Below are 21526 nucleotides of genomic sequence, written 5' to 3' on the forward strand. Positions count from 1 at the left end.
ACCCCTGGCCTGTGTCCCCTCAGCACCTCCTGCATGGGGACAGGGAGTCCCTAGGGAGGGCAAAATAAACCACAGCTTTATCCCAGCAAAAGACAGCTCCCAGCAGGGACGTGTCTCCGTTTTCAGCTCCTGGAGCTGGAATTTATTTTTCCCTCTTTCACCAGGGCTTCTGTGCATCATCATCTGCCCCTGCTCTGCGGCTTTCCCTGGGCAGCTCACGGCTGAAGAACAAGGCAGCTCTGGAGTTTCTAAAGCCCAAAACATCCCCCGGACAAAATTCAATAAGACAGATGAACAAGGAACGCCGAAAAAAATAAGGATTCGGTTTCATAAACTTAACCTTCAAATGAGATCAGAGGCTGGTAATTAATAAAGTCAGATTTCAATGCAATGGAGCGTCCCGAGAGACCCAGCCTGCTGCTGCCTCGTATCGATGCGATGGATGCGGGTGTAATTACATTTCTCTGCGCTGTGTGGTGGAGAAGGAGGGCAGCTCTGTGCTGCGGGCTGAGCTCAGCCAAGCTCCTTCCTTCCAGGCTGAGCAGGAGCCAGGCAGGGGAGGCTGGAGGAGCAGGGATGAGACAGGTCAGAGCCTCGCCACCAGGCTCACTTCCATCCCTAACACACGAGGTGGTTTTCCAGGCAAACGCATTGAAGCTGAACCCCAGAGAAGATGCCAAAGCAAACTGTGGGGAGAGCAGCCCTGCTTGGTTTTCCATCCCCACCGCCGCAGGAATGCAGGGAGCAGGGATGAACGCTGGCAGCCAGAGGTTGGGCTCATTTTCTGCTCTTTTAAGCTTAATCCCTGGAGGCGAGCGATTATCTCCAGGAATTTTCTCTGTGGTTAAGCAAAGCAAGAACAGCGCGATGACGAGACAAGGGGAAGTCCGAAAGCTGTGAACAAATGACCTGTGCGCGTGGAGAAGTTGCCATTAATGCCTAAAATTGAGCAAACGTTAAACAGCCGAGTCACAAGGCAGGATTCATTTCGCATGGGGGAAAGCAGGCTGAAAAGCCATTAATCTTGATTACCTATTGACTGCATGGCTTGTGTTTTTGTTCCTCATCACCGAGTGAATCAGCATGGCAGGGTCCTTTTAGAGTACTTACCGCACATGGCAGGCTGAAAACACACACAAAAATCGATGTTTATAGCCTGGATAGAGCCGCTGCAAACTTCGCCGGGTCCCCTCTCCGCTGCCAGCAGAAAGGTGAGCTGATGCAACCAAGGACCAGATTGTGGGAACGTGCTAATTCTGCCAGCGGTTTCCTTGGGAAAAAAAAATAAAAAATAAATAAATAAAAATCAAGCTGCCTGCTTAGCTTCTTGCCAATTCATCCTTCACCTCACCGTGCTCAAAATCTGTTTGGCAGGGCTGGTGCTGCTCGGCTCTTGGCTCCCGAGCACGCTGCCAGGCTGGATGCCAGCGGTGGATGAGTGCAGGCAGGAGGGCTCCTCACATCCCCCAGCCCCACGGGAGCTACGGCCCCTTGCACTAGTTACATGCACTGGAGGAAAAACGCCTTTTGCTGCATTAATGGACAGGTTGAATGCTGCCAGAAATTGGTGCCAGCACGGGCTCTGCAGGTCAGATTTGCCACCCAGCTCCTATATACTGCAGGAGGAGGCAAGGATTGGGGAGTCAAGCAGGAACAAGCAGCAAGGATGTGCGTAACACCATCATGGAGCCACAAATGTTGCAACCTGCACATTGCTCAGGAGCATCCCAAGCAGTGCCATCACAGAGCAAGGGGATTTGTTTCCAGGGACCCAACCACCAGCTCAAGGACAGAGGAGCAAATACCCTGAAAGCCAAACAGGAAAGATGTTCTCCTAGGGTGAAGGTGGTCCTAGCTGGTTTGGGGTATTATTTTTCATTTTCCACTCCAAGGAGTGATTTTTTTGGGTTGCTGAAGCAGAAATCTTGCGGCTGCTCACAGAGCAAGGCAGGGGAAAAGGCGACCTGGGTGCCCCAGGCTGCAGAGAGCCCCCATCACTCCTCTGCAGACAGCTGGGACTGCGCTGCTTTAAGGGAGAGAGAGAGCAAAGTCAGTTTACATGGCTGATTAGCATCATCGTTGCCAAGATACATACCCATGTTGTTCTATTTATTGATCATTTCAGTCCGTCATGCAATTTATCCAGGCTTCGGGGTAGCGAGGAAAGGAACAAAGGGAGTTCAGGAGCCGGGGGGCTCCTTCTGGAGTGTACCCACCCCGCTAGCAGTCCCTTTGCAAGTCTCCTCAGTGCTCAGACAAATCCTGAAGGTCCTTCTTTCGGAATGAGTCATGGCCTTAACTCGTATGATATTACGTGTTTGAAGCAAAGGAGGCATATGGACCCGGTTTAATGGGCAAGGCAGGGGCATGCAGCCGCTCAAAATGGATGTGCATCAGCTCAGACATGGCAAGGAGGGGCTACAGATCCTCTAACATCACCTCCCACCCCCCAAAACCCTGTGCCAAACACCAGTTGGCATCACAGCTCTTATTTCTTATAGCCTTGTATCTCTGCTCCTTACACAGCACCGTGATGCTGAAACCTCCGGACCTCATTTCATTTTCCTGCCCTTATTCCAGCCTCAGGGCATGGCTCAGAAGGTTCAGGTCGGGGATGTGAAGCACCCCAGAGAAGCAGGGGCAAGCCCTGCACCATCACGGTGATGGATCCACACGGAAACCCAGCGTGGAGGGGAAGGCACCACCAGGGTACAGCCCAGGAGCCTTCCAGAGGAGGTTCCCCTTGCTGGGGGAAGAATCCTGCTCAGACAAAAATAGCCACAAAAATAGCTGAAGGGAAGCACGGGGAAATGAGTGGGGAAGCAAAGCCGAGCGTTTCTGGCAGAGGCTGCTTTGCTGCCAGGCTTCTTTCTGAGCAGGTAGCAAGGGCTGCGCCAGCACCAGCTGCTCCTGCAGACCTCCTGCATTAAAACACGGAGGCTGCAGCAGCGCAGAGCACCCATCTCCCCACAAAGCAGCACGGGATGGGGGGCATCCTGCTCCCAGCACCCAGCCACAGCACCCCAAATACCCAGCGGGAGATCAGAGCCCAGCTCCAGCTCCTTAAGCTGACAAATCTTCCTCTGGAGAGGGAAAATAAATAAATAAAGAGAGAGACATATTTGCAGTCTAGCTCCTCATGAAAACACTTCGGAAAAATAGCCTTGGCAACCTCTCAGCATTAGATAATGTCTTTATCAGGGCACCAGTGGCAGATGGTGAAGGGCTTTGCGGCTCCCAAGGGCGCTGGGCACTGGGAGGGTGACTTCAAGCGAACGCTGACCCGACCCAGAGACCCTCAGCCTAATCTGCAGCTCAGTAAAAGACAGCTCTGCCCTCCCCGGGTAAGTTCTTCCCATGGCATAAAACCACCTGAACTGCAGCGAGGTGCAGATTCGGCACCTTATTGCTGCTTGTAGAAATTGTGGTTCCTTTTTGGGGAAAGTTTTCAGCAGAACAGCCTGGGCAGAGGCAAAAGGAGACGTGGTGCTGGCAGAGCGAAGCATCCCTCAAAAGCCAGAGCTCTGCCCAGAGGTGCCGGTGCCATGAGCCAAGCCGAGTCCTTGGGGAGAGCTCAGCTCATCCCTCCCCGGGTCTCCACGGCCAGCAGCAACAGGGAGAACGCTTAGGACATTAATAAATTCCATAATACTGAGTAAAGTGTTTTATTTTATGGCTTTGCTATAAGAACTCACTCCTGGGTACTTATAATTAACTGAACTAGAAAAGCAATAAAGATTTCAGTGTTGTTTTTTTTTTTCCTCACCAATTTTCTCTCTTTTTTTAAATTTTTTTTTAAATCCCCACTGTTAATAAAGAAACCTCTGCTGATATTTACCTGCCCGGGTAGGAATATTGATCTCCATGCAGAGAGAAGACACTTTCCTTATTGCACATCTCACTAGATAATCCATCTAGTCAGGCTGCAGAATATTGCTTTGGCTTTGTTTTCGGAGCAGTGCTGTAATTCCCCGTCCTGCCCAGCCCTATAAACCCAGAGAAGAGGCAGCAGGGGGTTGGGAAGGGTTTATTCCAGCCCTGCACCCCAGCAGCCGGTGCCCCATGGGACCTGCCTGCAGTGGGGCTTTGGGTGCGGGCAGCTCGTGTCCCTCTCCATCCACCCTTTTTGTAGTTTCCTCACATCTTCTGCTTCCAGGCTGCCTCCAGACAAAGCCAGCGTAAGAAACATCCCCTCTGACCTCAATAAAAAGGGACTGGGTGCTTTGGGTGGAGAAATAAGCCCACGTGCAGGCACCCCAGCAAGCTGCTCCGTGCACTTCAGGCTTCCAGACTCCGCATCATTCCAAGTACACGGGGTTTTTATTTTCCTTTATTAAAGCGCACAAGTAGCCACCTAGGAAATTGTCACTTACACGGCGGTAATTGTAAAATCATATCAACACAGCCATTTCAGAGGAGAATTAAAGAGCCTGTGCTCCAGCCGGCCAGCCGATCACAAGCCTTTAACTCTGTAGGCACAGTACAATAAAGCTTTTGCTTCCAGGTTTTGTTGTTCTTCTCATAACGAACTCCACTGAGCATTGAACAGAATGCCTAAACACGTTCACTGCAAGGGCCACGGAATTACCCAAAAGCTCAGTAAACACACATTTATTGGGTACTTGATTACGCGAGATTGTTGCAGCATAGTCATTATAACAAAATCCTTATAAAAAATGCCAAACACTGGGGGATCTTCAGAGGGCATAAATCTATTTAAAAACGCAACCAGGAATTACAAAGGGAGCGTGGCTGCTGCTGAACCTGAACTAAGGAGCTTCCTCCTGCTCCTCCGCAGCTCTGCAGGAGGAGCCCAGCAGCCGTGTCCCAACCCCACGTGCACCCAGCACCCCGTGCCCAGGTGATGCTCCATGCTCATTTTATCGCAGGCACGGATGCAGCCAGCCAGCAGCGTGGTCCTGGGCAGTCTCCTTTACGTACCCGGGGGCTGTACGAGATTTCCTGGTGAGTGCAAGGGGACAAACATCCATCGCAAAGTGCTTAAAGTGCCCAGAGCTCCTCCTCTCCCTTGGTTATTCAGGGGAAAGTGCTACTTGTAAAAGTTTTCTCTGGTACCCCTCCAGCTTCCCAATCAAACGCTAAACAGCGTGAAAATCCTTCCAGCTTGCACAGCTTGCAAGGGGTCTGGGTCCTATACATGGGACACTGGAATCGCATCTCTATTTTATATTTTAAGCCCAACCATGGGGGAAACACTTCTACATAGAAATATAACATCGGATTCTTTTGTACAGCATATATAAAGAACATGACAGCATCAAAATATTGGCAAATCAATACATTAAAAATACAGAATCTCATAGACCAGAGCACAAGAAATATATATTCAGGTGAAATCTGTACAGTTTGGCTGATGATGCCTTTTCTTGCGTTGGGGCTGACCTCTCCTCTCCATGCAGAGGTCGCTGCTTCACTCCCCCATCAGCACCACAAGCCACCGCTCCCCAAGGCTTCCCAGGGCTGTTGTGCTACAAAACCCCAAGTCTGCTGTCCCTGCCCGAGCAGAGGGTGCTTGGTGGTTAAACTCTTCGGGAATACTTCCCAAATTTCATTTTATACCAGGCTTTGGGAGAGGAAAATCAGTCTGGTTGGGGGTGGTGCCTCAGCAGCATTTCCCCAACTCTTTTAGCATCACGTAAGTCATTTTGCTTAAAAAAAATAAACTGCTTTTTGTATGGTCTGTACACGGTTTATCTGACACGGAGCAGGTGGGACTGTTTTAGGCTGCCCTTCACACCAGAAACACCCGTGTCTCCTGGAGGAGCTGCCAGTGTAATGCTTTGAGCTGGCTTTCCCCTATACATAAGTACTTGTGTACATAAGCCACCTCTTTCCTTCCCCCTCTCAGCAAGGAGGGTCACCAAGGCATGCTTGGCAAGCCAAAATCCCATGCCATAGCTGTACCCATAGCAATATTGAGACGCATGTGCGTATATACAGCCATTCTGTCCATTATTACAACGGAAATACAGTGCTTAAAAAAAAAATAAAATTATAGCAGCATGTAAACAAAGGTGCGTTCATTTCATCTGTCTTTTCTTCCTCCTCTTCTGAGCTGTGCTCGTCAGCTTTGGCAGCCCCTTCTCAATGCCCGGCTCGGGCGGAGGATTTTGCCGCAGAGCTCCGTCCCCAGGAGCTGCCCTTGTCCGCCTGAGGCTTCGAGCCCCGGCTCCTGGCAGCTTGAATTTCCCTTTCTGCCAGCTCTGCTCCCTCCTCTCCCTCCCCGCAGCCTTCCCCTGGCGGTGACTCATCCTGGAGATGATCTTGGGTTTGCTCCGACAGCCGCTGCCCGCTTTGGCTTCAGCGAAGTCTCATTTCAGAGCAGTGCCGCAGGAATAAAACCGCACACGAGCTACCTGGTGAGCCACGCGAGCCGAGAGTCTGAACTCAGGGAGGAGAAAAAGAAATGGAAAAGTCTGCGTTTTGTCTGTCTCCCAGCAGCAGAAGCGTAAGGTGCAGGAGCAATGCCTGTTTGAAACCCTTAAATCCTGAATTCTCCATAGCTTTGCAAACCATCAGGGTTTCACAGGAATCAAAAGGCTGATTTTAGAGATGTTCCTCAGTGCAGCGTGCACCGGAATTAAAAATACATCAAACTGCCTTTTTTTTTTTTTGCATGCTCTTGCGCTGTCAAATTTTCCCAACCCCCAAAATTATTTCCTTGGTTTCTTGCCTCTCAGTCCTGAGGCCCTGCTAAAGGGCCGTTATCTGAGTTAGCTCCGACGTGGGGGTGGTTGGACTCTGCTGGGCGACAGCCACCATGGGAATTTCCATGCCTAGTCAGGCCGGATTGTTAGTCCCCTCCGAGTTCTTGCAGGCATAAGCCACATCCTTGGCAATGCTGCACATCCTGTTGGACATCTGCAGCTCCGTCCTGAAGGCGCTGGGGAAGCAGAACTTCTTGAAGCACGCCTTGAAGTTCTCATCCAAAAAGGCGTAGAGGACGGGGTTCAGGCTGCTGTTGGCGTAGCCCAGCGCCGTGCAGAAGCAGGAGATGGCCAGCTCGAGCTCGCTCTCTGCCTTGGCACCCAGGCACTGGACCAGCACAAAAATCTGGATGGGAGTCCAGCAGATGATGAAGACGGCCACCACCACCAGGACCATGCGGGTGATGCGCCTCAGGTTTCGGTCCTTCTCCTTGGAGCCTGAGAGGACGCGGACGTTCTTGAGGCGTCGGATCATGAGGCTGTAGCAAATGGTAATGATCAACACGGGGATCATGAAGGAGAAGAGAAAGACGCAGATGCCAAACACTGGATCCCAGTAATCCACGGGTGAAGGGAGCTTAATTAGACAATCAATTTCTGCAAGGGAAAAATAGAAAGGAGAGGAAGATCAGCAAACCCACGTCATGAACAGAAACATCTGCACTTTCAGTTTGGTTCGGCATGCTTAATACAGAAAATAAAATAGCAGTGAGGCAAAGACAAAGAGGCAAGGGATAAAAAGGCTGTACAGCAAGGAGCTCAACCCACTGACTGCCCCCTCCAGTACCTCGCCAACCCATCAAACTCTCCCACCCCAGATGTCTTTTCACTGACCATTGTTTTCATTTTCTGCAGATCCCATCACCATCGCCGGGATGCCAAAGACAGAAGCCAGTGCCCAGATGCAGACGTTCACCACCTTGGCCTTGTGGGGAGTGCGGATGTCCAGGGCTTTGATCGGGTGGCAGATCGCGATGTAGCGGTCGACGCTCATCATTGTCAGGGTGAAGGTGCTGGTGAACATGTTGTAGTAGTCTATAGAGATGGCAATCTTGCAGAGGACATTGCCAAAGGGCCAGAAGCCCAGGAACGTGTCCGTACCCTGGAAGGGTAAGGTCATCAGACACAAGGTATCGGCCAGAGCGAGGTTAAAGATGTAAATGTTGGTGGCTGTCTTCATCTTGGTGAATCTGAAATGCAGAAGCGAGCAAGGGTTAGAGCTCCAGCTGCCCTTGGTGAGCGATGGGTAAGGCACCACGGTCTGATGAAGAGGGCACTCTGTCATGGTAGGAAGGAGATGTTGTATTTTTCTAACAAATAAATAAATAAATAGATAGATAAAATGGAAGAGAGATTGAACACTGCTCCTTCCTTTCTACCTCCCATGAGCTCATTCCCAGTTCCTGCAGTGATGAAAATGGTGCTTCCACACACAGCCTCACGGGCAGGAAAAGCTTATTCCTATAGACCGCACGGAAGGACAATGAAAGCCTGAGGCTGTCAACTCCTATCATGCTTTTTGAAAAATGACTTCAATAAGACTAATCTAGAATTTCATCACATATGGCTTCATTATCTTAAATACTGGTGAGAGCTTTAGCCAGTAAGCTGATTTGAAAGGCTTCATACGGCCCAGGGATAAGTTGATTAGCCATTTTGTACAGGCTCATAGCCAAAGATGATGGCTAACGTGAGCTGTAAGACCTGGGTGAGATGGCCAGCCCTGGTGAGGAATGAGATTTGTATCAGACACCAAAATATCACAGGGGATCTTCCCAAGGAAAGAGATAGTTTGGAGATAAAGACTTGAGCCAAACTCCAAAGGGTTTTTGTCATTATTATATCGCTTTTATCGCGTGAACTGACGGCCCCAAAAGATTCACCTTGCTCTAACGATGGTCATCTCCTTTTCACAGATGGGAAGTGATGCTGGGAAAGATGTGATCAGCTGCCCAGGGATGCATGCAGAGCGTGTAGAAATGGAAACTCAGCTGTGACTGAGCCTAACCTTTCAGCTCCAGGATGCTCCTCGCACGGACACAGAGAGCTAAAACGTTGGCATATTTTAAAACTTCAGTTCATCCATTATATACTATACTAATGGCCTTTGCAGAAGCATTGCCAGACATGGCAGACAATGATACGTTATTAATCGAGGGCAAGTTCATTTGGGAGCAACACTGAAACCCATAAACTACTGCGCGATTTCCACTTCGCTAGGCACTAGAATATTACGGGGTCTGATTTGACCTGAAAAGCTTTTGGTCAAATTAAGCCAGGACAGCAAAGCCAAGGAGCAAAGGAGCCCACCTTTGACCTTGAAAGCCAAGGGAAGGTTTTGGAGGGGGTGAACATTGGCACAAGCACCTGATGGTCCCACGTGAGCCTGAGTCAGGCTCCTCCTGGCCCAGAAATCACAGCCGCCAAGCAAGTGATGGGTTCTTAGAAAGCCTCCTCAGATCAAACTAATTTCTATAACCAAAAGCAGTAAAGGAAAAGTACCGGTGTCTTTCCTGTTGTGAGGGGATTTTTTTCCCTTCTGGGTCAGTAGCTTGTGTCAGTGGTGGGGGGAAAGAAATTAAATCATTTTGCTGTACCAGCTCATAAAAATACATAAAAGTGTTGTCAGCTCAGGCTTCAGGAATTTATTCAGTCACCTAAGACTGTCTTAGCAAATGACTCCTGGGAGCTGTAGGCTGCCTCTTTGCCCTCAGACCAGGCTGATCTTCCCTTCCCAAAGGTCAAGCTTGTTCCAGTCCATCCTTACAGGATGCGAGGACAGAGGCAATTCATCACCACGCCTCTAACTCTGGCTTCTTTCACTGATGTTATAACTTACAGGAATAACAACTGCATTAAAAAATAATAATTTTTAAAAAGGCCCACTTAATCACATAGAGGGGAAAAAATAAGAAATTGAGCAACTTGAGAAGCAAGCAACAATCCCTTTGCATCTACCACTAAGGCTGGACCCATCCTGCATCCACAGAGGACAACGCTGTCCCCATCCATGCATGCCCCCGTCCCCAGCACAATGAGAAGCCTGGGACATCTCAGCCAGCCCTGTCCAGGCTGCAAACCTCAGCTCTCCATCCCAATCCCTCCATCCAGGAGGCCTCGCTGTCCCCTCCCTGCTGTCCCTGTTGTCACCCCCTCCTCGAGGTGACAGCAGAGCCACCTCCCCTGGCAGGGAGGATGTGCTGGGGGCAGCTGGCCCCACCGCTTGCCTCCTTCAGCTGACCTTCAAGTGGATTCTGAGCCATTTTTTTTTGCTCTTAACAGGTGGAGAAATTAATTTACACCTAATTAATTACTTGTAGCTCCACTCCTCTCCGCACGCTGAGAGCCAACAGCCATCATCCCAACAAACCAATGTTCCCAAACATTTCCAGAATGTTCAGTACAAACAAAAATCAATTAATCATTTCTCTGTGGATTAACCTTCCTTTTCTTTTTTCCCTGGGAACCGAGAGTGTTCTCTTTCTTAATCTGCACAAAAAAAAATAATAATAAAATAAAATAAAAAATAAGCTCTCAGGCTGTAGGAGGCACCTAAGACTCCCCCCCAGCACGGCTCCGACTCGGATAAGCCTCTGGACCCCTGGAGGACATCACCTCCCTGCTGAGCCACTTTCTTGCTCTTGGTCACAGAGGCAATTTCCTAATGGAGCATCTCCTGCAGGGCAGCCCAGCCAGCTCCCAGCTCTCCATCCTGCTCCACCTTTGCCACAGATGTAATCCCTTTTGCTCTGCTCTCCTGCTCTCCCAGCTATTGAAGCCGAAGAGGAAAAGCATGGAGACAGCAGCTCAGCGCTTGGTTTCCTCCTGTTTTTTTGCTAAGTGAGCCCCCAGGCAGCGTTACATGGGGAAAATCCTTCAGGGGAGGGAAGCTGCAGCTTGGGAGAGAAGGAGGTGGGAAGGCAGCAGCTCTTCTACGTGCTGGGCTTTGAGGTCTTGTTTTCGGCAGGGATGGATGGATTCTGCCCCTGGCTGAGCCTCAGGGCAAGCTGCAAAGCTGTTGTTTTGGCATCGCTCCTCCTGTCCACCACAGAACAAGCCGCCCCTGATGCCCCAGGGGTAAGCACCAGCCGGTTGCAGCAATCCCAAAAGCCGAAACAGGGCTGCAGACACCAGGGTAGAGGGGACAGAGCAAAGCCTTCAAGCCCAGGGGAGCCGTGAGCATCACCTCCAGGCGCCCTCTGCCTCTCCGAGCCTTTTGGTGGTGATGCTCTAACTCCAGCTCATTGGGATGCAGACAGTGCTGTTCCCTCGAGCAGCTCCCTCCGTCCCCACCAGCCTTCGCTGCCCTTCCCGGACACGCAGAGGTCTGCAGAGAAGCAAAACACAGCAGAAGAGGCTCAGGAGGGTTTTTGCAGAGCTGCTCCAACCGTGACGGTGGAAAACAGCAGCGGTCCAGTGACAGCTCTGCTCCCAGCCTGCCCGCAAGCCCAGAGGTTGTACAAAGCTGGTATTTGATCTGGCACGGACCGTCCTGGTTTGTGTCACCCCTGCTGCACACCCACGCGGTGCCCTGCACGTCCCCGCCGCTGCGATCGCTGCTTCAGAGCCAGCTCATCCTGAAATTCCTCCCCAATCTGAGCCTGATTGTTCCTCCTGGTGCAACAGGCCACAAACAGCCAGCAAATTTATGAAGCGAGCTTAAAGCGTTTTGGACAACGAAGCCAGATGCTCCCACAAAAGCAGCCAGCACCACTGGCACGTAAAAGCCTGTTAATTACCTGGCAGGATGGTGGCTAACGAGCAAGGGGTTAAGGAGGCTGCCGCCAGCACCAGGGCTTTGGGACGGGCGATTTTCTTGCCCTTTGAGTCTCAGCTCGGTGTCTGGGTGACAGCTTTGACAAACGAGCCGTGCTCCCATCCAGGAGCCTCTGGGGAATGGTGTCAGGAGCCAGCACAGACGGGGACAGGGACACCGTGTGGCCCCGACTGGTGCCATGCCGAGGGCAGAGGCTGGGCTGCTGCAAAAAAAAAACTCTACAGCTCACCCAGGGTCTCGTAGGGGGGCTCAGGGCTGCCTTCAGTTTTAGGAGGGTGTTTGCCCGTGCCTGCTCTGCAGCAGGATGCTCTCAGCCCCATACACAAGCTGGATCTACCCCTGCTGCATTGCTCCAGCCCTAAATGCCACCCCAGCTCCTGGGAGTTGCTCAGTCCCAAAAAGCGCCAGGAACCAACTCCCAAATTAAGCATCACTCAATTACTGTTGCACATGGGTGACTCCCTTCATCTCATCCCACCAAAGCCAGGGGAAAACAACAGCACGGGCCTTGGAGCTGCGAGCAGGAGATGGGGAGATCTGCCACGAGCCTTGTGGCCAAGTCCCTGGCCTGGGGGACAATTTGCCCAGGTCCGTGGGGACCTGCAAGGCAGGGGACTGCACATCCATCCCCCACAGCCTCTGCCACGGGGACTCTCCCTCCCACTCTTCCCATTCTGTACAGACCCCTCAGCACGGGTTTCCCTGCTCTGCACAGTGCAACAATTGTCTTTGTTCTGTTTAACCAGGGAAAACTAAAAAGAGGCAGCTCCAGAGCGAGCGGAGGTCTCAGATGGCCTCGCTGGCATCCGCTGGCTCCGCACCGCATTAAACACTCACTCAATTTCAGCTCCGAGACATGCAGCTGGTCAACGTTCTCCCATTAGAAAGCTTTCTATTAGGAAATCAGCGTCTCTGAAACCTCCTAATTAACTCCATTTTCCCTGTCTCATCACAGCCAGCTGCCCTCACCCCCCCTATTCGCGGGGATCGATGCAGGTTTCCAGCAGAAGGACGGATGGCGCAGCCCTGCCCGCGCTCCTCAGCATCCTGCAGCATCCCATCGCTCATCCTACAGCCTCACCTGCAAGCAGTGAATAAAAGGTAGGGGTCTGACAGCCCCAACCTGCCTAAAAAGCTGCTCTGAAACCGTGTTCATCGCCAGGGAGAGCTGAGCAGCCCCAATGCTTCGCCAAGGGATCTGCACCAGGAGGGAGCCCTGGCACAGAAGGAGGGAGCTGTCCTGCTCCCCCCCATGAAGAACCCATGGCAAAGAGCCCTAGAAAGGAGGCGTCACTCCCAGGGAGGTTGACCCAGCGGAGCAGATCCAGCACTGAGGAAGGGAGTCCTCCAGACCATCACTGCTGGGCATCGCGGCAATGGGATGGAGAGGGGACAAGAGGGCTTCCCAGGCCAGTAGCTGCATGGTGGCCCTGCTCCTTTTCCCTGGCACGTCAGAGGCCGTGGAGATTTGGGGTCTTAGCCCCTGCACTACAACGCTGTGGTTGTCCTCGTGCCCCTCAAGATGCTGGGCAGCTGGGTCTGCATCGCCCCCAGCCCATGGCCCAGCCTCAGCAGCACCACTGTGAGAACACCACATCTTTTGGAGACATCTCCATTTTTTCTTCCTGAAAACAAAGATCTTGGGCACCCAGCATGGCACAGCTCAGTTATGAGGGATCCCAGCAGCCTGTTTTTTCCCCCAAAAACCTACCCATGTTGTGCTGTTCAACTCCTCCTTGCAAGTTCATTAAAAGCAGCCCAGGAAATATATGCAGAAGGGAGCAGACAAACAGCAGAAGAAGGGAGGGAGGGGAGGCATTATCTAAACGGGCAAAGGAGCTCCACAATGAGCGAGCAGAACAAAGCCGCAGACGAGGCAGATTTCCACAATAGGCCCTTTACTGTCCAGGAAATTGTGCTCCTGACAAGGGCCCTTCTCGGTCTTATCCAATTAGTTCTTCAAGCACTAGGAGGGGATTGGCAGTCACATGGTGACTGTCACTACAAATTAATCATTCCAAACGTTAAACGACTCCAAATATAATAGAGATGTAGGTTGGCTTCTACAGCAGAGGGGAAAACCCAGAGGAGGCTTGGAGTTCTTATTTTTGTCTGAAATACCAAGAGATTTTAAACTTTTCCCCGAGCTGTAAAAATCTCATTCAAGAGGAACAAACAAGCCTTCCTGAAGGCTCCAATTTTCTTGAGTGCTGATATTAGACTCTGTGTTTCCCTACTCCATGAAAAACAGGAAACAATTACCGTCTACATCACCAAATCATTCCTTTTTTTTGTGGAGGATAACACGCCAGTTTCTTACAGCTCGGGTAGCGTGTTGAAGTCTTGTTAGCCCTGCTGAAAGGAAGGATGAAAACAGTTTTTGTAGGATCCACTGTAGTGGGTTTGCCATTTTTTCCCCGTTAATGGAAGATAAGATATTTTTGAGAATCCCCAATTCCCACGTTGGCTTGCCAGCAACCAACTTTCAAGCCCAAAAGATGCAATTTAAAGCACGAAGCCCAGGAAGCACTCAGGCTCCAGTCCTGGGAGAAAACCTGTGCTTGAGAAGTCAGCTGGGCCAGCAGAAGACACGCACGTCTGCTAATTTGGCATCTCTGCATGAATTTACATATTCGACCATGGTTAAATTTGAGGTACTGAGTTTGGTTTATCACATCTGCTCCAAGGGTAAGGGCAAGGAAAGAAAAATCCTTTTCAGAGGTAACCAGAAGTGGCACCTAGAGATGCTTTAGGTCAGTTATAACCTCTCCAGTACATGATTCAAGTGGTCCTTCAAGGACCACATAGAAATACTGGGGGGAAAAAAAAAACACAGATCAATACCAAAAAAGAGTAAATGAAGAGTTAAGTCTGTATGTATATAGGATTGTACTGGGTAAAATGGAACAGGGAGAAGAGGAAGAGACCTGGGTGGATGGGGGGTGATGCTTGCCTTGACTTTTCTATCATTTACAAGTAAAAACTGAATACAGAAGTTCAAGGGGAAATTTTAAGGCTAAATCCTGCTTTCTCTTGGTTCCATTTATCCACCTGCAAGGCATCCAAGCCAACAGGATCAAACCTGAAGCCACCATTTTGGAAGCGTGGCCCTGCACAGGCACAGCACACGTCCACCCCGACCAGGGTGCTGCTTTGGGACATTTTTATTCCTAACAAGAGCGACCACAACCCCGGGGCAGCAGCCAGCAAAGTCCTGCTGTGGGGACCCTGTTCCTTAGGGGAAGGAGGGATTCTTCTCCCCAGGGGCCAGCACACACCCATGTTCACAACCAGCAACGTGACATTGATATTTGGGACAAGAAACCAGCGCCCAGCCCAGTTCCATGAGGATGAAACGATGGTGGCTGTTCACATCCCATGAGACCTCAAAGACCGTGAATAAATTTCTGCCAGAGCTTCTCCTCCTGACACACACCTGAGGTTTGTAGGTGCTGTGGGTGAGGAGCCCACCCCTTCCCCTGCCTGCACAGCAGCTCAGGCACCCCCGGGAGCTGCATGCCATGGATGGGGACATTTCCCTCGCCCATTCCCTCCGACTGCTCTCATGTGTGCCCACTTGGATGACTTTACTACAGCAAACAACTACAAACTACCCAGATGTGGCACTGCTGCACTGCCAGCCTCCTCTGTGCTGATGTGAGCCCTTCTCCCTGCCGTGAACTCGTCCCTGACGTTCACTGACAGGCAGCCTGATGAGCAGGAACGTCCCTGTGCCCTTGTAGCAGAGATTTAGCCTCCATCCGCTGACCTGTGATAATCTTTGTGAAGGAGAAAACAAGTTTACCGTGCCTTTTCTGTGCTGGCAGCATCCACCTGCACCAGGAACCCGCTAAGATGTGTATGCAGGATGGAAGCTGGCTCCTTAGCACACAGGGCACGGAGATCAGAGAAGGGCGGCTGGCATTTGACATAATCATAGCCCTGACAGTCACAGGAACTCATTTTGCACTTACAGGGGGGAAAAGGGTTTCTGATCCCAGGGCAGGGAGCGTTAAGGTGCCAGGGGCATGCAGGGAGGTCAGCCAGTGCTGCTGGAGCCCTTTGCTCCATCCCTCTGCCAAGGTCCCTGCCCTCCCAGCTCCAGAGCAAGGAGCCATCCTCATCTCCACAGCACCCTGACATCATATTTATTTTCCCAAAGAGTTGGAAGAGCTGCACCTATTGTTTTCTCCCCTGTAAGAGTAAGATTGAGCCTCCCAGTAAGTCCTTTCCCTTGGAATTAGATTCAGCTTTGGGAAAGGGCAGCTCCCAGACGGAGCAGCACCTGCAGCTGGGTGCCGGACACCACACAGGAGGGAGATGTCCCATCGAGGACCAGGCACATCCCAGCAGCTGGATGCTCCCAGCACTTTGCCCTCCCTGGGGACATTCAGCTCCCAAAAAAAAAAAAAAAAAAAAAAAAAAGCCCCCCTTTTTGAGCAGATCTGCACGCTCTGTTCCATTCTCTGGCTTAAACTTTAGGAGGCACCAAAGGGCAGCTGAAAGCTGGTGGGAACCTTCCTCACGCCTGGGGAGGGAGAAAAACCAAATAAAACCAAAACAATGCAACAAACGCCACATCATTGCCCCTGAAGCACATCGCAATTACCGGGGAAGCACCTGTCTGCTCCCCCCCCCCCCACCCCCGGCACGGATTGAGAGGGGGGAGACGTGTCCCAGCGGCTCCCTGCGGGTCCTACCTGACGATCACGTACATGACGGAGCAGTTGCCCACCAGCCCCACGATGCAGACGATGGAGTAGACGACCACGATGGTGATCTTGATGCTCAGCGGCAGGAAGCTGTCCCCCGTGCTGTTGTTGAACCAGTTGGTGGGGAGGAAGCTGAGGTTCAGCATGGAGGAGTCGTTCAGCAGCTTGCGCAGGTCGGGGTCTTCCAAAATGTGGGCAGGGAAGAGGGGGTCCATCCTGAGCCTCCAGCCCGTGCCAAGGACCTGGAGCACCGGAGAGACGGCGTGAAGCCTGCTGATGAAACAGGATCACAAGCTAAGGGAGAGGGGTGATGTGTGGATCGCTGGGGAGGGCACGGCCCCCCTCTGACCTCCCCAAGAGCATTTTAAGGGGATGCAGCCCCCGGAGCACCCCAAGCACCCCGTGTACCTCCACGCCGCCGGCGCAGGTTACACTGCACCACGCCAGCCCTCCCAGCTCTGCATGCTCCAAACCTGCCTCCCCCAAACCAGCCGGGGCTGGGTGACCCCACAAGCAGCTTTGTGCCCCCCACACCTCCCCCCATTTGAGCCACCGCAGCTTCCAACCGGGGCTGGGGGGCTCCCCCCGGCATCCCCCCGACCCCTGCCTGCTGCAGCCCTGCGGCATCCCCTGCAAAGCGGCAGGAAAAGCTCAAAGTTGGGGGAAAAAAATTAAATAAAATAGAATACCAAGCCCCCAGCTGGATGCTTACCTGCGTGCGGGTTTCCCCTCTACCGCATCCAGGCACCCCGGGGGGGTTTTAGGGGGGGGGGGGACACAAAGCCGGGCTGGGCACAGCCGCAGGGGCAGGGGGCTGCTCGGTGCAGGCAGGGCTGCTGCCAGCGCAGGGGGCTGCACCCCCAGAGCCCCCGTTTTTAAGGAAAAGGGAGGGATGGGGGGAGAGAAAGAGGGAGGGAGGGAGGGAGGGAAGGAGGGAGGACGGCGGCTGGGCAGAGCCAGCCCCGGCTGCCTGGCTGCTGCCACTGCGTAAAACCAATGCGGGGGGAGTGGTGGTGGGGGGGGTGGAAGGAGAAGAAAAAAAAAAAAGGAAAAAAAAAAGGAAAAAGCCAAACCCACCAAAGGCAAAGCGAGCCCACACCTGCGTCCTCCCCCTGCCGCTCGGAGCTGCGGGCTCCCGGCCCCCCCCCCTTTGCAGCTGGGGGGGCTCCAGCACCGGTTCCTTCCCCCCCCTCCCCGAGGACCCCGCAGCCTTACCTGGGGTGGGATCCCGCAGCCGGGCGACCCGGCAAATCGCCCCCTGCCCTACACCCCGAATGCTGGCTAAGGGGAGAGTGGGAGGCAGAATGGGGAATTTGTCCTAAAATCCGGCAAAAATGCGAGGAGGGCTGGGAACCGGAGCGGGGGGCGGGGGAGGCGTGTTAGGAGCCAGCATCCTGCGAGCAGGGTTCGCTAAGGGGCGTTTGGGACCCGCAGCATCCTGCCCGTGGGATCCCAGCTCAAAGGATGCGGTCCCGAAGAAGCCGCAGTGATGGGATCAGCGTGTAAGGGTTGGGGGGGGGGGGGAGCCATGCAGACCCTGCCCCTAAATCTGGCCCTGGGGGATCGGCACCAACAGCTTCAGGTCCGAGCTAAGCTCTGCCACCCCACAAGCAGGGCACAAAAGGGGGTTTTGGTCTGGTGCCTCACCCTCTGGTTCGGTCATCTATCAGATTTCCTACAGAAGTCATTTCCCAGCAGTTTATTTTGGGGTCAGACCTGATTCGGGACACATTGCTACTGCCCAAAAGGGGATGGAGAAAAAGGAAAAAGGGCTCCTGGGGAATGCTGCTTCTCTTCCAGATCCCACAGAGAGCCCCACGCAGAGTTGCTTGCACCCAGCAGACATCGCCCTTCCTGCTCTAATCCCACTTTAAAGCTTGTCTGGGGATATTTAGCACAGAAGCTGCACCTTCCTTGCGAGTAATGGACTGGTGAGGGAGCGCATGGTAATTTTCCTGACTGCTCCCATAAAAGCAGGTCCCTGCTCTGACAAGGAGCAAGGGGGAAAAGCACGAAGCAGAGACGCAGCCCTCCTGTGAGATACAGCAGTGTTTGAAGAAGGGCTTTTTGGTCAGTCCATTAATGAGAGTGTGAAATAAATACTCGCCCAGACATTACTTTAATTGTTAATGGATTGATTTTCAGAGGCTGAAGGAAGGACAGCAGTAAATCAGGGCGAGAGCCTGGCTGGACAGCCCAGGAATCTGTGGGAAACAAGTGCTTGTAAATTCAGCTCTGCTCTGCTGGCTCCCACCCCGATAAGTGCACTTAGCCCTTCTCATTTTATGCTAATCCGGTGCAGCAAAGACGGCATGTTTATTTGGTGTGGGGCTTCTTTTGACCTCACAAGCCTTGTGTTTCGGAATAAGGGCTGTAAAAGAGGATGAGGATTGCTACCTCAGACTACAAAGAGCCAAGACGTGTTTTGTGTCTGGGACAAAACTCTTCCAAAAATCATTCTCCTCCCCCACACTGCTCAGCCACGTCCTCTCACGCAGCAAAGCCCAGGATATTCGTGCTGCACCTCCAGTCCCAACCCCTCCGTTCCATTTGATTTGACCCCAAACTTCATTCAATCCTGAAGATTTCCAAGCATCTCACTCTACCTTGCCTCCTGCTCCTCTCAGCACCCCAGGGATGAGGGGGGCAGGCACCATCTCAAGAGGAGACTCAACAAATTTCTTCCTCATCAGAAATCTTCCCTACACCCACCTGGGACTCTGCACCAGGGCTGAGAAGGAAGGCCACCAGGATTTTCATCTGTGACCCAAAAGGACTTCTCCCAGCCTATTTCTTGGAAAAAGCCATCAGCTCTTCTGCTTGAGGGTTTCTATGCAGAGAGAAAGGTAACAAAAGCCAAAAAAAGTAACAAGCCAAAAATGTAGCCCTTCTTCCAGGTGATAATTGCCCAGAAAGTGCACATGAAGGCAGCAGATGACACTAGGAACAGATGCTGGATTTACAGAAAGCATCCAGAGCATCAACACACGATTCAAAAACACATTCACACTGCAAATCCTGATTTTCCCCCTCCAAATTTCCACTGAATATCTGCAAAATAAGATTCAAACCAAGGGTGCACATAAACTCGGTGATGAATTGGGTAAATAATTTGGATACCCATAGCAGATTAGAACTGCTCTGGAAGTGACCTTTGTGCATATTCAGTTTGTTTGCTGATTTCCAGAGGATTATAGACGCACAGCCAGGGCCTGGGCATGCCTGTTCTCTGCTTGTTTGGTGGACACGTGCTGGTGGAGGCAAAACCCTGGGTTTTCCCTGCGTACCTCCACCATCTGCCTCAAAACTCGCAGCCCACCCATAGCCTACCCAGTCGTGGGCAAACAAATCTCATCTATTCCAACCTAATCTAGTCCAAGTGCCAATATTTGCAGTCACTGTTGTTTCAACTAGGTTAACTTCGCACGCTGTTCCTCATCACGGAGGATTTTTGCTGCTTTTGCACAAAACAGCCCACGGCCACCTGCACTCCGTAATAGCAACAGCCCACAGCTTTCTGCCTTCCCTTTCAGGAGGTGAAGATATCTGTGTCAAAGCTGTTTTGCCACCTTCAGCACAGTTTGCTGATCTGTTTAATCAAGGCCATCATGAGCAGAGAATTAATTTTGCAAGAAGTGAAATCATTTCGCACAGAGGAGAAGTGCCTGAGCTGGAGAGGCAAGGAAGGCAGGCAGGGGGCAGGCAGAGTGCCTTGGACCAGCCCAAAAGCAGAGGTTCAGAAATCCATCCATCACTCCTGAGATGATGGGCACCTGCCAGATGCTAATTAGTAAAAGTTTGCACCCTAACCATTAATGGTGGGTGAAATTTGTCCTTTGGACATTAATCATTATGTAGAAATTCAGCAACCACCACCAGCATGCACACACAAGGACACAGCCTCATTCTTCCCACCGCTGCCCATACCATGAGCACCAAACACATCTCTGGTCCACATGCACACCCCTCTCCCACCAGAAGGGACAGCGCTAGCAGCACATCTCCCTTGGTCAAGCCACTTGCTTCAATCATCATAAAACCAGTGGTGGGATGAGAAGCTGTGATGGGCAGGTAGATTTCTCCTCTGCCATTAAACATTTGTGAGACCACAAATCTCCGTGCCTGCAGCTGAGCAGGGAGAGCAGCTCCAGCAGCTCAGCTGCACCACAGCTTTCAGCTAAACATCAAACAGCAAGGGAAAAAAAAAACAGGCCAGGTACTTGTGCTTAGTATAAAAAGGCTGCGTGACAGCTAGAAGTTAGAGCAAGAATTTTCCAGAGCACGAAAACCTGCAAGCAAGTGAAATACCTACGGTGGCCGAGCCATGGAAAAGCCCAGGGAAGTCACTGCTCGGCCCTACACAGGTTGCACAAGAAATTCTGGGTTCAGTTATGAAGAGACTGCTTTGCATAATGTCACAGATCTATGGCAAACAGAAAAGCCCCAGTGTTGTTGGCAGGAAGTAATGAATGAAAAGTCAGGGCAGAATGAAAAAATAAAATTGCCTCAGGGCCCAGAACACCTCCCCAGAGTCCCTTCTACAAGGGGATTCAGCATCACCTCAGAGGTGGTACTGACAAATTCTCTTCCTTTGGCTCTGTTATAAATCATGCAACAATGCGAGGCGAGGAGGATTCCAGAAGTGGATTATCTACCTTCCATTGCTGATGGACTAGTCTGAAGCATGAGAAATAACATCTATTAAAGAAGGGGGACATTGACTTCTTCAATATTTGCAATCATATGTATTCATTACAGCTCCTGTACTTGCTCCATCAGACTCCTTTTGGAGGAGGCAGAAGTCTCTGCAGACCCTTTTTAACAATGCTAAGCATCAGAACTAATACATTAAAAAGAAATAACTTTTTGCAAGGTGCAAACAAGGGCCTGGAAACAAACTCACCACGGAGGAAAAAAATATATATATAAATGTTCCTTCTGACTTCAGCTTCCATTGGGATGCTCCTTAAAGCACATGAAAGGAAACAGGATGTCCCCAGCCATGCCCCCACCACGACAGATTCCCAGGGAGAGCACATTTGAGACGATCTCTGGACACCCAGTGGGATGATGGTGGGGGTCCAGTCCATTGCACAGACAACAGATCCTGGTACATGCCACCTAGTCATGGAGCTAGCCATAAACAGCCCATATTTTGAAGCCTATCAGCTGCCCGTATTTTGAAGGATAGCGTGTGTAGCGGGGAGCCTGATCCTTGCTGCTTACAAATAATTCGAGTGGCTCACGCTTTTACCAAAAATTCATTTAGAGCAAAATCCCCGAAGCTCTAACAGGAAAAAGAGTACATG

General features: G+C 51.6%; 1 protein-coding gene across 1 annotated transcript; it reads right to left on the reverse strand.

Annotated features, from left to right (window-relative positions):
- Nucleotides 1-4315: 4315 nt before the first annotated feature.
- OPRL1 (opioid related nociceptin receptor 1) lies at nucleotides 4316-19050 on the reverse strand. The gene is made up of 4 exons (XM_038166426.2): nucleotides 18930-19050; nucleotides 16206-16459; nucleotides 7563-7918; nucleotides 4316-7325 (listed from the first exon to the last, which is right to left on the reverse strand). The coding sequence occupies exons 1-4, from the start codon at nucleotides 18975-18977 to the stop codon at nucleotides 6802-6804; spliced, it is 1182 nt and encodes a 393-aa protein (XP_038022354.1). The 5' UTR covers nucleotides 18978-19050; the 3' UTR covers nucleotides 4316-6801.
- Nucleotides 19051-21526: the final 2476 nt, after the last annotated feature.

The sequence above is a fragment of the Anas platyrhynchos genome, chromosome 21 (genome assembly GCF_047663525.1).
Source record: "Anas platyrhynchos isolate ZD024472 breed Pekin duck chromosome 21, IASCAAS_PekinDuck_T2T, whole genome shotgun sequence".
Lineage (NCBI taxonomy): Eukaryota > Metazoa > Chordata > Aves > Anseriformes > Anatidae > Anas > Anas platyrhynchos.

Bases quoted from the DNA above. Each gene is read 5' to 3' on its own strand.
- OPRL1 (XM_038166426.2), bottom strand. From the start codon at position 18,977: ATGAAAATCCTGGTGGCCTTCCTTCTCAGCCCTGGTGCAGAGTCCCAG. The intron at 7,919-16,205 runs GTAGGACCCGCA...TCTGCATTTCAG, and splicing joins GTCATGTACGTGATCGTCAG to ATTCACCAAGATGAAGACAG. The intron at 7,326-7,562 runs GTCAGTGAAAAG...TTTCCCTTGCAG, and splicing joins TGCAGAAAATGAAAACAATG to AAATTGATTGTCTAATTAAG.